Source organism: Polyergus mexicanus, unplaced genomic scaffold (assembly GCF_030449975.1).
Source record: "Polyergus mexicanus isolate NDT 795.1 unplaced genomic scaffold, iyPolMexi1.0 SCAF_10, whole genome shotgun sequence".
NCBI classification, from domain to species: Eukaryota; Metazoa; Arthropoda; class Insecta; order Hymenoptera; family Formicidae; genus Polyergus; species Polyergus mexicanus.
This window is the reverse complement of record NW_027223330.1, coordinates 10105658-10120479: the sequence shown is the minus strand read 5'-3', so window position 1 is coordinate 10120479 and position 14822 is coordinate 10105658. Positions and strand designations below refer to the sequence as shown.

General features: G+C 36.9%; 1 protein-coding gene across 5 annotated transcripts; it reads right to left on the bottom strand.

The window, feature by feature from the left end:
* Positions 1-1450: 1450 nt before the first annotated feature.
* Positions 1451-11841, bottom strand: LOC138936858 (formin-2). Of its 5 annotated transcripts, none has more exons than XM_070302627.1 (12): positions 10570-11841; positions 8949-9439; positions 8258-8681; positions 7778-7984; positions 6334-6404; positions 5865-6236; positions 4943-5759; positions 4685-4803; positions 4297-4584; positions 3624-4161; positions 3099-3352; positions 1451-3034 (listed from the first exon to the last, which is right to left on the bottom strand). In XM_070302627.1, the coding sequence occupies exons 1-12, from the start codon at positions 10604-10606 to the stop codon at positions 2873-2875; spliced, it is 3780 nt and encodes a 1259-aa protein (XP_070158728.1). In that variant the 5' UTR covers positions 10607-11841; the 3' UTR covers positions 1451-2872. The 5 variants fall into 5 exon arrangements, with proteins under 5 accessions (XP_070158728.1, XP_070158730.1, XP_070158726.1 ...); XM_070302629.1 differs by having other exon boundaries at positions 4943-5453; XM_070302625.1 differs by having other exon boundaries at positions 4943-6236.
* Between the last annotated feature and the right edge of the window lie 2981 nt (positions 11842-14822).

Genomic DNA, 14822 nt, shown 5'->3' with positions numbered 1-14822 from the left:
GCTCGATCTAGATATACTATGTCTATGGTTTTCCCCAAGACGCTTTTTCTAGCTGGTACAATAGCGTAACTGGATCCATTTTAGAGTCGGCGGAACCAAATGGCCAGATTCATTTTTCGATGTCACCGTAAAACGGGCCGGTTGATGCATCTTCGTGCATTTTATACGATAAAATGAATCTTTAAAATTAAACTATCTTAGATTTCAAAAATTTTTAAATTAATTTACTAATGAATTAAATTTATATTTTTATCTTTATATTTATATTTCATGTAGCAGTCTTCGATTGATAAAATATACTATTGCATTTAAAACATAAACAAAAATATATGTGTAATATAAAAAAAAAAAATCTGACCATAGATAGCTAATATATTATTAAAAATATATAAGTATAATATAAAAATTTATTTGTGTAATATGAATGAATATAATATATATAATATATTATATGAATGTGGATAAAAATATAATATTATTTTTCATTACTCCGACTGAATTATTTTCCATCTTGGATAAACTCATCTTTGGTTCTTCTTGATTCTAAAAAATTTTGAAAATAGTGAATTTGATTTTTAATTTGAGATAAATATATTTCTGTTTTAACAATAACGTTTGAACAATTTCATATGAATATATAAAATTATTAATATTTTGAAACAAAATGAAAGGAAAAGAGATAGTAATGGAGAAAATAGACGGAAAAAGACTCCACTCATGTGTCTCGCTCCTTCATCATACAGTAAATAAAGTACTAGGTCCCGTCTAAAAAATTCATGATGATCTTAAAATCTCCAAGACTCCACCATCTATTAATTTTTTTCTGCGATATTCTAATCCCTTCGAACTCCTTCAATACCTATGCGTTCAATGTTTTCAACTCATCAGTCATTTCCAAGATATATTGATTTATAGATTAAAATGGGTCATTTGTACTTATTATTGTTGATAGAATAATATTATGAAATTCATTAGTGTTATGGAACCTTTTCTATGACTAAGGATTTTTAATAATATTTATAAATCTCTTCACGCTCATAATATTATTAAAAATTTATATTTGTATTATGAAACATTTTCTATGCACATAAATGGAAATTATTTAAAATACCACAAAATATATATCATTAAAGCGTGAAATGTGAAATGCATTAATATGCATAAGTGGGTTAATCAAGATAATTGATACGAGATTGTTAATGTCCTTTTAATGCCGGGGAACAAAAACGCATTCTTCATAATAGAGAGAGAGAGAGTTATATTTCTGGATACATACACAGAGCAACATAAATTTTTAAATTATAGTTTACATATTAAATGTATCAGAGAATATAAAAAGACAGAGGCAGAGTTGTATGTATAAAGTATAGATATTAATAGTTTATATATATATATATATATATATATATATATATATATATATATATATATACATATATTGTGATAAGACTCTCTTATTATTTTATATTTAGTATTAATTCTTATTGTATTTTTTATATATTTAAAAATTTCCAAAATAATAATAACTCTGGCTTTTTAAATTCATTTCCCTTGATAACGCTTTTACATAATTAGGCGATACGATAAACATTATAAATATCGAGATATTAACATTATTTTTATGCTAGGCAGAAGGATAATATATCCTTTCCGTTTTTCTTTTTAAAAAAGAAAAATATAAAAGATTTTTAGTAAATATCAATATCTCGTATAATTAACATTCTATTTACATTATTATTTGTTGATGACAATCTAATATAAATTAACATAAATGAATAAATAAATAAATAAATAAATAGATAATGACTTAATGACAAGTATCACGATCGTTGATCATATTACAATTCTTTTCTATTAGAATAACAAAAATTTTCGGGATAAGTGTATATTATAAAGAGACACAAAACTTCTCTCTTTTAAAACCATCACAAATGTTTATAATGTCTATAGACATGTTATCTTTAGTTCCTCTTTCTTAGAACTTCTCACTATTTTTTTTTCAAGCTTGCGTATTTTGTATTAAATGCAAATAATGCGAGAAAGAATTTTTATCTATAACTTTCTTCTATTAAAAAAATCCAATCATCGATAATGTGCATTTGCTAAATCATTCAGAATGATATAGCGATTGAAACATGTCCGTAAGTGATGCCTGTAAAGCTGCTATCAGATTATTAATTATGCTCGATATTAATGATCAATAAATTCCAAGAAACTATCTCTCTCTACTGAAATATTAGATTTAGTGTACATTTAGTTAACATTTCAGTCTGTAATAGCTATAATTTACGTATCATAGATCAAATCTCATCGACTAATTATTTAAGGACATTTGCAATTGACAATCCACATCGTATCTGGATTGTAAGAGATCAAATTTCGTTGCATGAATTTTATATCTTCTAATTTATATATGTACTTAATATTTTTGTATAAAAATTAATTTAAATTTAATCGAAAATTATCCTATTAATTTTGAGCAATTAAAGATTTGCCCCTGAAAAGTGACTTTTAAGCTATCGTGATTTTAAATGCACGGTTATAATAAATATTTATAGGCAAAATATATATTTTTTTAAGTTTCTGTATATATAAGCTAATAATTTGCACAAAGCAGTTCATTTTGCTTTGAAGGTAAAATTTGTAGTCGTGAAAACAAATTTCGCGAATTTATCATTCCCAGCTTAAAAATAACAAAAAAAAAACCACACAATGTAAATAAAAAATTAATATACAATTATTGAAGGCTGTTATATTAAACGCGAGAGGATTATTTATGAAATTCGTAATTTGACTAGTATAATTATATACAAATCGTCGGCGGAAAAATCTCCATTTCTGAAATTATCAATTTCTACATATTCCGATAAGACTATCTTTGAGTCTGCTTTTTACTCGCCAGTTTTTGTAATCGCGCCTTTAGTCCGTGAGGATTTAATTTTACTCTCACGACATCGGATTTATTTTCAAGCTTCTTGCGAGCTTCCTCCATTCGCTCCTTTCGTATTCGTTGCTGTTCCTTTTTCCAAATATCCTGTAAAGCACGATCTGTCATAATCGACTCACTTGCATATTTCCGCGAACGCTGCAAAATGTACCTTAAAATCCCGACAGAAACCAAGCCACAGGTTGAAGAAATCGTAAGGTTCCGCGGTCTCCAGTGTGGCACCTTTGGGAATGAACTGATAAAATCGCATTACGGCCTTGAATCTATTTTTAGCTTCCAATAGCTCTTCTTTTTCGTTTGCCAATTCGATACTCGCCCTCGCCATAAATGAATCTATTTTTTCCTTGAACACCTTGGACGTAGTTGGATCCGCTTCCACGACGGTGTTACACTTTTGCGCGCATACTAAAACAAATTAGTTTCATTTATATTAATATTTTTACATATAAGTATATTTAACTCTACAAAATTGATATAGAATTATATTCGATATGTCTACAAAATTTAGAACAGAGCATAAATTCTATTTTTATCGTAGAATAGCTGGTATATATATATATATATATATATATTAATTCTATAAAAAAAATAAAAAGAATTTATAGACTATATGAGATAAAAAAATATATATAATCATATAATTTTCAAGCGGCGTAACATTATTAATATCATTTACTCTGCAGTTCCTTTTCCAATCTGTCAAGTTCCTTGGCAATATCGTCAAACTTGATCGTGGATGCAGCCTCGATGTCAGCCGGCTCAGGCACGGGTAGTGCTAACGGCTCGTCAAAGTTATGATCATTTTCCATAGATAATTTTGCATTGACGACATAGTGCAACAAGGTGACACCGGGTACATTGGATTTTACATCTTTCAGTTTACCAAGGATCTCCAGACCGAAGCCGTCAGCCTGGCCGCGCATCATATTTCCGCCATTCATGTAATTTCCCAGAGTCAGTATGATGGCTATCACTTTTCTCAAAGACTCGGATTGCATCAAAAAATCGCAGGTAGTTCGTACGTTATTCAATTTATACGAGACCGACGAGATTGCGTCTTGGAATTCCGACTGAAGCATTAAGCAGGCTATCCTCTCGGAAAAATGCTTTATGCCAGATAATCGTTTGAGAAATAATTCCGGCTGATCAATAGGAATATCCGGATACTCTGCTTCGTGAGCAGCGATTTCTGCTATCTCTTTCTCTGTAGGTTTCTATAGGTTACAAAATCTTAAAGTAGACGCGATTATAGATGTGTAACGTATAATTAATTGTATTCAGAAATGAAGAAAAATCAACTACATGTACTGAATTTTGTACTTAGATTTTTAATCGTACTGTTTACTCACGATTTCGTAGATCTGTTGCAGAGTCTCCAAACTGATTACGCTTGTATCTAAATTATAAGCCGCGTTCTCAATCTCGCTAAAATCAATATGCAGACTTTTTTCAAGAATTCCCACCATTTTCGAACGTTTCGAATCCAATATTTTCGCTGGTTGGATCTTCGAGCTTTTATTCGCTGTCTCTTCGCTTTTCTTGGCCGGATTCTTTTGTCTCACTTGCCGCGAAAATAAATCGGCGAACTCTTTCATGTTTATACTCTCTTCCTCCGCAAGCTCTAACCACAAAGGCACCTAGATAAGATAATATGAAAACACGACAACGCATTTAAAATAATCACTATTTATATTAATTGTTAATTTTATCGCCTTGTAATCTCTGCTTTTTATTTACCTGGATTGGCGATTCTGAAGCAGCGGAAGTTTGACTAGTCGCAGTAACTGGCACTATAATTCTTGTCCAGTATAGTGGCTTCATAGGCACATCAGGATTCAAAGGTTGTTTCCTCATAACTATAAAAATAAAACACTGTGTTACGCGATGCAAATATCGAAATCCCGTCGCGGAAGGATTGTACAGTGTACTCTCGATTATTTCGAGATAATGAAAAGAATTGAGAGTACTCTGTACTTTTGTAATTTCGATACCTACTAGCTCTGCTAGGCGGATTCCATCCTCCGATTGGTGGAGCGGGTAAAGAACAGGGTCCTGTCGCCCCCGGAAGTGCCGGGGGTACCATAGGCGGCGGTGGTGGAGGACCTGCACCTGATCCCGCGATTAGAGGCGGTGGCGGAGGAAGTATACCATTTAACGTTGGCATACCCGGTAGCGGCGGTGGAGGCGGTGGACCATTCATAAAACTCTGAGCTCCAGGTAATGGCGGCGGTGGTGATATCGCGTTAATCAGTCCACTTGTCATCGATGCAAGCGGAGGTGGCGGGGGAGGCGGCGGCGGTGGTACCCCGCACGTGTTTAACATCGGCGTGGGCGGCGGCGGTGGCGGCGGAGGTATCCCGATCTTCCTACATGCGGATAATTCATACGTGACACCCTGAGGAGGCATAGGTGGTGGCGGTGGTGGCGGAAGAGGTATATCACTGTCGACTTTCCGCACTGGCATGGACGGAGGTGCTGGCGGAGGTGGTGGCGGAGGTACCGTGTTCTGCAGAGGAGACGGCGGAGATATCGCACTTATGATAATTTGCATAGGCGGCGGCGGAGGGGGAGGTATCATCGTATTAAACATCGGCGTAGGCGGTGGCGGGGGTGGGGGTGGCGGAGGAGGCGCGGGTGCAAATGTATTCGTGACACTTTGCGTCGACATGGGCGGAGGTGGCGTCCCTGATGGTATCCTCGAAATATCCGTTAGTTTTCGCACCGACGATGAAACTGTCCTCTCGCTATCTTGTGCCGATTCGGATGCGAGCACTTGTGGAGATGGCGGCGGCGGAGGTGGCGGGATGAAGGACTGTAACGATGTTGTTGAGATAGATCTGCTCTTGGAGAATGATTCCAGTAGTGGAGGTGGAGGTGGAGGTGGCAACGGTGCCAAATGCTCATTTAACGCGTTTACCTGATGCGATAAGCACGACCGATTCTCAACTTTGTCGGTCGATGCGGGAGAAAGCACGCGAGTCATCTTGGTTTCCTCGAGATCTGCAACAAAATCACTTCTGATTGAGGATTCTCTGCTGAAATTGTTTGTTTCTCTAGCGCTTCCAATGATAGGTGACGAGCTTCTCGGTGATGTTTGAGTAGACTGGCCTTTAGTACTTTTCTGTCGATTTATAGATATCTCGCGCAGTCGTTTGATTTCATCTCTCAGTTTCTTCACCTCTTCCTCATATCTATGTATATCTTCAGGCATGGAGTGTTCACCGTACGCTTGGCTCGATTTACTTTGAGCTGAACGAAACTCATCCGCCAACACACGAGTCCGATCTATCTGATTAAAACAGAACGTTATAAAAATAAATAAATAATAAAAAATCACGACGGATACATAAAACATTATCGAATTAATAAATAGATCAAGATTTTACCACGGGCGTGATGCTTTTCTTCACACTTTTGCTTGATAACGCAGTGATCTTAGATGTTGATAGTTCTTGTTCTAGAAAATCCATTTATTATACATGATTATTATAGAAAAGTAGTTTTTTTTTGTTAAATTCACAAGAAAACTAAGCGAATATTGTATCTAGATATGTTCTTTTCATCGTTTGGCAAGCTAAACAAATTCCCGAATGAGCAACTGTTTTATCTCGAGTTAAGCTTTATATTAGCAGGATTAACGACACTTGTACCTCTACGAACATATAATCAATCCTAATTAACGATGCATGTTCTGAGAACAAAACAATTCTTTATCGTTGTGTAATTCTTATCTCCTTTTATCACTCAACCAACGAGAAATTCGTTTAGATTATCTTATCTAATCATTTCATCATTAATGATACTTTTAAAAAAATATTATATACAAAAATAATATAAATATATACAAATAAAAATATATGAAATACATATCTCAAATTCTAAAATTATCTGCAATCATCACTGAAGTAGCAGTAACGTCACGGGTGAAAGAAAAAAAAACTACTTTTCGGAAAAGGCTGTCGAATTGTTAGTGTCAAGTATAGTTTTCCTCGATTAAAAGAACTGATATTTTAATTCATCTTCGTCGGAGAAACATACACGTGAAAACGCTCATTCGTTTTCTTCTCGCAATTGCTCTTCGATTCCGCGTACATACATCCGCTAGAAACCTCCTCATCTCATGTAATGTCACGCTTGTCTCCGAGATGTATTTCACTCTGTGCTGCTCCACAAATAACTGCCACATCTCATTGATGGGCGAATACACGGGAGAGCACGAGCACAAATCCAAGAGCTTAACCCCGCATACGCCCCATCGATAAGACTTATCGGTAAACAAGCACATTTGACTATTAATACATATCGTTCGCTTTAACTTCGGTCACGCCAATATGTGATACGATGATTATTCGGTGACCGGTTTTCAATCGCGATAGCGCCGCGCCGATGAAAGGCGACGGTTGTCTTGTCGATGCATTAACTCGTCATGATCTGTTATCTATCGGTTCTGCGATACTTTGCGATTCGTTGAGCGTCTCGTAAATTACATCATTCCAATAGAGGAAAAAACAAAGAGATGCCGTAGCCGTGTGTTTACCCTCCGTAACGTTATCGCGCGCCTTTTCTTCCGTCATGAGATAAGATTCGCGATCGTTCTAGAGCGATACGCTCTAGGTCGTGCGCTGACCCATATAGTATAATTATAAAAATGTTTTATATCGTGGTGAAATATCATCGTTGTGCCCTGAATTCTCCAAGTGCGGAGTCAGAAAAAAAATTCAGATCTTCCAAAAGCTTTTTGAAAAATTTCGTTTCGTTTGAAAAGATTGATGAAATTGTAAGAATTTCAACCATTCGTTGTCCCCCCCCCCCTTATCATTTGTCTCTCACCTTCGAATTGCTTGTAGCGATCCGTCTTCTGAGTAGCGATATTCTTGGAACTTCTCTTCTTCTTGGCGCTATTACTATCCAGGGTTAAGCTGGCCACTCTTCTTAGCACCGTACCTTCATTCACCGGCGACTCGTAGACACTGTGTCGTCTCTGCAGAGTACTGGCATTCATATCTGATGGCGCAGTCTTGTTATTCAACGTCACGTCTGAAAATGATAGGCTCATTTAGGACATCGAGTGTCAGAGACGCATAAACTATGTTGATTTAGGTCCAATACACTAGGCTCTCTCTAGGCTCTTCTTAAACAATATCACTTATACGAGCTATATTTGCGTTTCAACCTACACAGAATCCTCAAGCTTTACATAAGTCGTCAACGACTCATTTAACTTTTTAAAAGCTGATTAATCACTCGGTAAAATTGTGTAAGAAGATGAGTAACGCCGTTAAATTACAAAATTAGTAAAATATTCCTCACTTATTCGGGGACTCAGCATTGACAAGTGGATCTTCTTGTGTCTCGAGATCACAAACGGAGTTTTCTTTTTTTCCTTGCTGTCGATCATCTTTAGAGGCGATTCATGGTCCAATTTCGCCACTTGTGTCTTCGTGGATGCCGTGACCGGGCTCATGGTGAGCTCCCCGGGATCAGTGAAGACACTGTCGCTCGAGGATTCCTGGCTAGGCGGCGTTGGCATTTCCGTAACGACTAGGCCCTTGTTTGCCAAACGCCACGAATCGGTTACCAGTAATGGTGGTAGCTGGGTCTGTGGTGTCGTCGGGGTTTGCACCGGTGTCGACGTCGTGATACTCGGGCGAAAAGACTCCGTCGTAGTCACACATGGCTTCGGTGTTATTACGGTATCCTTGCGACATTCAGGCTTTATACTTTTCTCCGTGTCCTAATTATAAGACATTTCTATATTATAATCGTACTACGTACAACGTAATGATTTGAGATAAAGATAAGCATGCAATGCTTTGGAAATTTTTTTCTGTTTAATATTCAATATTTCTATTAATTATATTTATTTTATTTTATTAACGTGTGTCTAATTTTTTAAATACACGCAGTCTCAAATTACATGTAATATCGCCGAAAAGATTTCTCGTCCAATCGATAGTTTCGTGGACTTGAATACAAGAAAAAAAAAAAAAAAAAACGCTACCTGGGATAATATGATCTTCGGTGGCTGCGGTGCCGGTCTCTTGGTGTGTCCCGGCGTCTGCACCTTCTCGAAGCTGATCTTGATCGCTTCGCGCGGCTCGTCGCACCCATCGGGAATCTTGGGCGGTTGGTCCCGCTTATCCTTCCTCTGGTCCTCGATGGTCTCAAGCTCCCCCGTGGATATGGACGCCGGTACTGCCGCGGTCTCCCGCCTCTTCTGCTTCTTTTTACCGTCGCTCTGCAGATTGCCCATTCCCTCGAGTGATCGCGGGGCCAGATCGTCTAAGCTCCAGTAGAGTAGCCGGATGTTGTTGACCCAGAGGTGGAAGAAGTCCGACAGCTTTGATCGCGGCGACCGCGCCTGGGCCGCGGCTGCGCCTTGACCATGGCAGGCGTGCATCCGTGGTCGATAATCGAGAGCTGCGGCATCCGCGATCACGGCGTCGTCGTCGTCGTCGTCGTCGCTTTGACTCTCTCGCCGCGTGCTGGTCGCTGCGAAAGCAAACACGGTGCCGGATGAGCTCACTACCTCGTCAACGCGTCATCCTGATAGACTCGATGACTAGCAATCGCTTAAAACACTCTGATTAACTCAATCATATACAATTGCGCTAAAGATAGAATCGTCCCTATAAATATTGGATAAGATTGATTGGCATTTAATTAGTGAAACAGAAAAAAAGGGACCAACTGGTATGTAATTGGTTTAATGATAATTAATCTAGATTATTTAAAAATCTACTATTAAATGTGGCAATCTAATTCTTATATTCTCGCGTTGACTTGATATGAACACGATCTTTGCGTTATTTAATTAAAATTCAAAATTAGACTATTGTATCTCTGACTTTAAATGTATGGATCTTAAATTATTATATAAAATATAAACTATATATTTACATCACGAAAGAACATGAAGAAAAACATATGAATGGATACCAGTGGAATATAATTGACTGAATTACCGTGATAACTGATTAACTTGATACTTTTCAGAGATATCGTTGTGTAATCGGATATTGACAGCTCTAATATTAATAACCTTACGTCACACGGTAATTAAACAATGCTATGGCCTGAACACCGATTGAATATTTCTATATGCGGAATATCGATTTGTTATTACTAGGACACGTTGGTGTCATTGGCGACTATTATTATCTCGAACTCGAGACCGGCCGCGTAATTTTTTCATGGGAGGAAAAAAAATTAAAGTGAAAATTTTTACACGTAAAAATGTCGCGATAATTTCTTCCTCGATTAGAAACAATAAGTTTCGAGTGTATGAAATTAATGTAGCATTATTAAAATAATCAAAAATCAAGATCTAAAATTTATAATTACAATATATAATATATTTACTAACAAAATCGAATATTTAAAAGCGAATATTATAAGAATCTTTAAAGATATTTCTACATCGGACTAAAAAAAAAAAAAAAAATTTGCTTACGTTTCGATGCATAAACAACGTTTGGACTATAGGACACGGCTGAATTCCAGACATTCGTGGACGCAACGTTAACAAATGTAAAGAAATGGGAGCTCGCGAATACTCGAGATATATTTTTAACACAACACGATAATACGTCGAAAAATCGTCGCAATAGCATTTGAATTACAATTAACATTATGCCAGTATTTTCCTCGGTACGGCATTCATCGTGACATTCATCATTGACAAGCACGATATATCCCTGTTGCTCTCGATTCCTCTCGATTCATCGTTGTTATTGCAAGTCTTGAAATTACATTTGTCTCTTATCCGTCGAGTCACGTATTATTGGTATGGTACCCCGATACGAATGAATAGCACAGAGTATTGGCACAATTTTTTTTTTTTTTTTTTTTTTTTGCATAGGTTACACCTGATGTTTTTTAAGCGCTGATTAATTATGCGGAATAGTAATTTAATGCTCCACGTGGTGATGTCAGTCACGCGACTGGAAAGCCGGTGCCTGTTCGCGCCGTTACCTTTCATTGTTCCACGGAAAATCAATCTTGAGGGATACCTGAAGGGCAAGCAATACACAGAGAGACGCGCGTACCTCGGTATATTAAACTTATAAACAATTCCTGTCAAAAGTAGGTATGCCGCGTCTTTATCAAATCGCGAGTTAAAAATCAATCAACTTTAATTGATTGAAAAGATAATTTTTTTTATATCCTATTGCATTAAACTTTATTATTATCATCATCGTCTTAATATTTATTATAATTTACTATAGAAATAATTGGATGCCATTTTTTTTATTTTATTCTACACCCATCAAGGCAAAATATAAGAATTTGGCTATTGTACGCATAAAATATTTAAATAATACAAATAGATAAATATTTTTTGAAAAGAAAAGGAGAGAGAGAGAGATTTAACAATCGAGTCTCGTCTACCATTACTTATAATATCCGATTGGCGATTGAATCGAGAACGCGAGAAAGCTCGATACATTACGACCTAATACATTAGCTGTGTAATATTGCTACAATCATAATAAATTAGAATCACCGTCAGAATCTTGAAGAGATTACACGAACCTGTTCAGTAGGATCATGCGCTTTGGTGCCTAGTATTATTTTCGCAACACGTCGGAAACGTGCCGTGTAATTGATGTGATGTAAAAAAGCGTTGCATCTTGTATTGGGCACTCTCTTACCTGATTCTCTCGTATTTCGACAGCACGGCCAACATATTATTATACGTTACATCGTGAGGTTTGCGCGTGCCACTGACAACTCGCATCTCGCCCATTATCGATTGTTCCCGGCGATATAGCCGTTCGCGCATTTTTCACCGGCCGTTCGCGTCACGAGGCGTAGAGTATCGCTACGGTTTCCGCGAGGAAAACACGAATATCGTACACGATAAAAAGACCTCGAGCATTTTATCGAGCATGTAGGTGGGAGCAACCTGCCCAGGATAGGGCGCAAACTCGCGCCATCGAGTCCTTCAAATCGATGTCTCGATGCCGAGGTCGATGTAGGTACGAGGTCACCTCTCGATAATTTGCTCCCCTTGTGGATATAAATCGCACGCGGGATTCTCTGGAATTCGAGTTTCCACATAAATCTTGGCGTCGACTTTTTTTCGCTTCAGGTAATCTCAAGAGAAATAAATGTTTAAAATTTTATAAAGATTATGATTACAAATTCGCAAATAAATAAACTAATACGTTAATCAAAATAAATTTTTTCTTATTTTGAAGCAACACAAATCAATCTAAAAAAATTTTGAAACAAAAAATCGATCAAAATCAATTTAAAAGTTTTAAAATAATATTTTTTTTAAATGTGTTTTATTGTAATTTTGTGGCAAAGATCGATGAAACCGTCAATCCTAATTTGTGATAAATAAGTGAGCAAGATCAACAGAATTAAAGACGCAAGATCGTCGCTTCATCGTTTATTTTATATTGCAACATAAAATTTGTACAAATAATAATCGTTATACTATCATAACTATAATGGATAATAATAATTAATATACGAATTTTTTTCGTGGATGTGTGTGCAACGCGTGCACGCACCGGCGCGCGCGCGCGCAATGTACGCGCTAATTAATTAATATTGCGAGCGGCCACGCACACGCAAGCATGCGCGGCACGCGGTGCGTATCGGATCTTCGCGCGAGAGTTCGGCGATTTTTCGCGAAAAAAAAAAAAAAAAATGATCCAGTTCGATCAGCGAAAGCCCGACGAAGGCCTTCGGTGGGGATCCAATATTCTATATCCGACGCTCGTAGGCATTCGCTTCCGCTTTCAAGATTCCATTGTTCGCATGACACATACGTTTTACATATATTCGTAGAGTGATGGACGACTTTTAGCGAGATAAATCGGTCCGTAACTCTCGTTCACACACTCTCATTCATACACACATACACACACACACGCGCGCGCGCAGATATTATAAATCGGGAGAAAGGGCTGCAATATATATATATTGCAGCCCTTTATTATATATATATATGTATAATATATGTATGTATGTATATATATGTATATACATATATAATATATACATGTATAATATGTATATGTGTGTGTGTGTGTGTATATATATAGGTTTAGAGAAACGTACATTCTTGTATTTACATCTACTTCGGCGAGCGACGTTACTCGAGGAAATTCTACAACTTAGCTGCTCGTCTTCGTTTACAATTATTTCCTTAAAACATAACATTTTTCTTTTTTCCCATGGCATACATTATCCGTACATTCATACACACGCGCGCGCGCCGACACGCACGCACACACACACACACACATATATATATATATTCTTTCTCTCTCTCTCGCTTTATCTTTCTCTTCGCTATGTATTATATACAAAACCGCATAGCGTAATTCTCATTCTCTTCGCGCGTAAGGTAGCGAAAATCGATCGAACACGGTCTTGTTGGCGTTCTTGAAATTTATTAACCCTACATAGTATATAGGCGTGTTTAACGAACATGCAGTATCCTCTACGATTTCGTTGTGTGCAAAAATATGTCGACTACATCTTTCTCCATTCTTTTCGCCTGTCCCGCCTCCGCGTTTACCTTTCTATTGCCTGCCCTTTTCCTCTCGTATCTCGCGGCTAGAAAATTTACGTTGTCCGACTTACAGGAATACAACTGTACATGGGTGTATTCGTGTCCCCTTAAGTGATTACGTACTCTTATTGTTGATTCTGAATATCGGCGGTTTCAAGACGCAATACACGCGTAACGTTTGTAACGTTAACGCTCAACTTTCGCTCTATGAAAGACATGGAAGTAGGAGATTTTCATCATTTGTTTCGGTCATCAATAGAAAAATGTAATACAGTGCGAGAGTATACGGGATACATATGTAAGTCTAATAAATAAGAGAGACACAATAATGAATACACAACCAAATCAGATGAACCGAGAATAGGCGAAAGATGAAGTAAAAAAAAAAAAAAAAGAGATGGTGTATGTAATTGATAAAGTGCGATTGCATGTCAAAAAACCGAGCATGTGCAAGAGATAAAACATTTTTGCATATAAAATGGAAAATATTTCAATATTGGACAGTATATTAGCGTTAATAAAACTCGCTTTAGTAAAAAATGCATCAAAGAGCAAAAGAGAAAGAAAGATGGGCACAAAAAGTGATAAAATAAATAAATAGAAATGCCTGTTGGGCCAACACAGTAAATAACTTGACCGACATCATGCTTGATAAATACACTGTTATTTCATTAGCAAAGTAATCAGCGAAGATTATATTACGTCCAACAAGACTCGTTACGATCGCGTTGTATATACGTGCAACACGACATCATTTCGGTGGAATATACCTAAAGTATTTGTGTTCCTAATTGCGCCTATACGTCGTGGTACACGAGACTAATGGCCGAACGTGCAATCGCAACGAGATGCGATCACGATGTCTCCGAGATTGCATTACGAGCAAATGAGATCAACAAATGATGTACGAACAGACGGTGTGGACAAAAGTGTTTCTGCACCCGCAAACGTGAAAGTATATACGAAATGAAATAACGAGTAATTAGATAAAGTGATCTTTTGCCTGAAAATTTTTTCCCTTTTGGATGAGAATTTCTTATCCAAACAGATGCTTTACAATTTATTACACCGAAGTATTCGTGAAATTGCATTATATAGCATAGCAATATGTAGCTTCGTACTTTGTCCTATTATATTTTCACGTTTCTCGCGAGCGAAGACTCACTTTGCCGGCGTCCGATCGACGATACAAAAGTTTAAAAAAAATGAAAAATGAGGGAGAAAAGAGGAAGTAAAATTCAACAAAAAAATGTACGTAATCTCTACACGCCGCATACAACTATAAAACGGAGTGACGCGTAGAATATTCGCACAAACGTAAAAAAAAGTCTATACATATAA

Bases quoted from the DNA above. Each gene is read 5' to 3' on its own strand.
- LOC138936858 (XM_070302625.1), bottom strand. From the start codon at position 10,606: ATGCCGTACCGAGGAAAATACTGGCATAATGTTAATT. The intron at 3,353-3,623 runs GTAAATGATATT...AATTTGTTTTAG, and splicing joins ATTGGAAAAGGAACTGCAGA to TATGCGCGCAAAAGTGTAAC. The intron at 3,035-3,098 runs GTACATTTTGCA...CGTGCTTTACAG, and splicing joins GTTTCTGTCGGGATTTTAAG to GATATTTGGAAAAAGGAACA.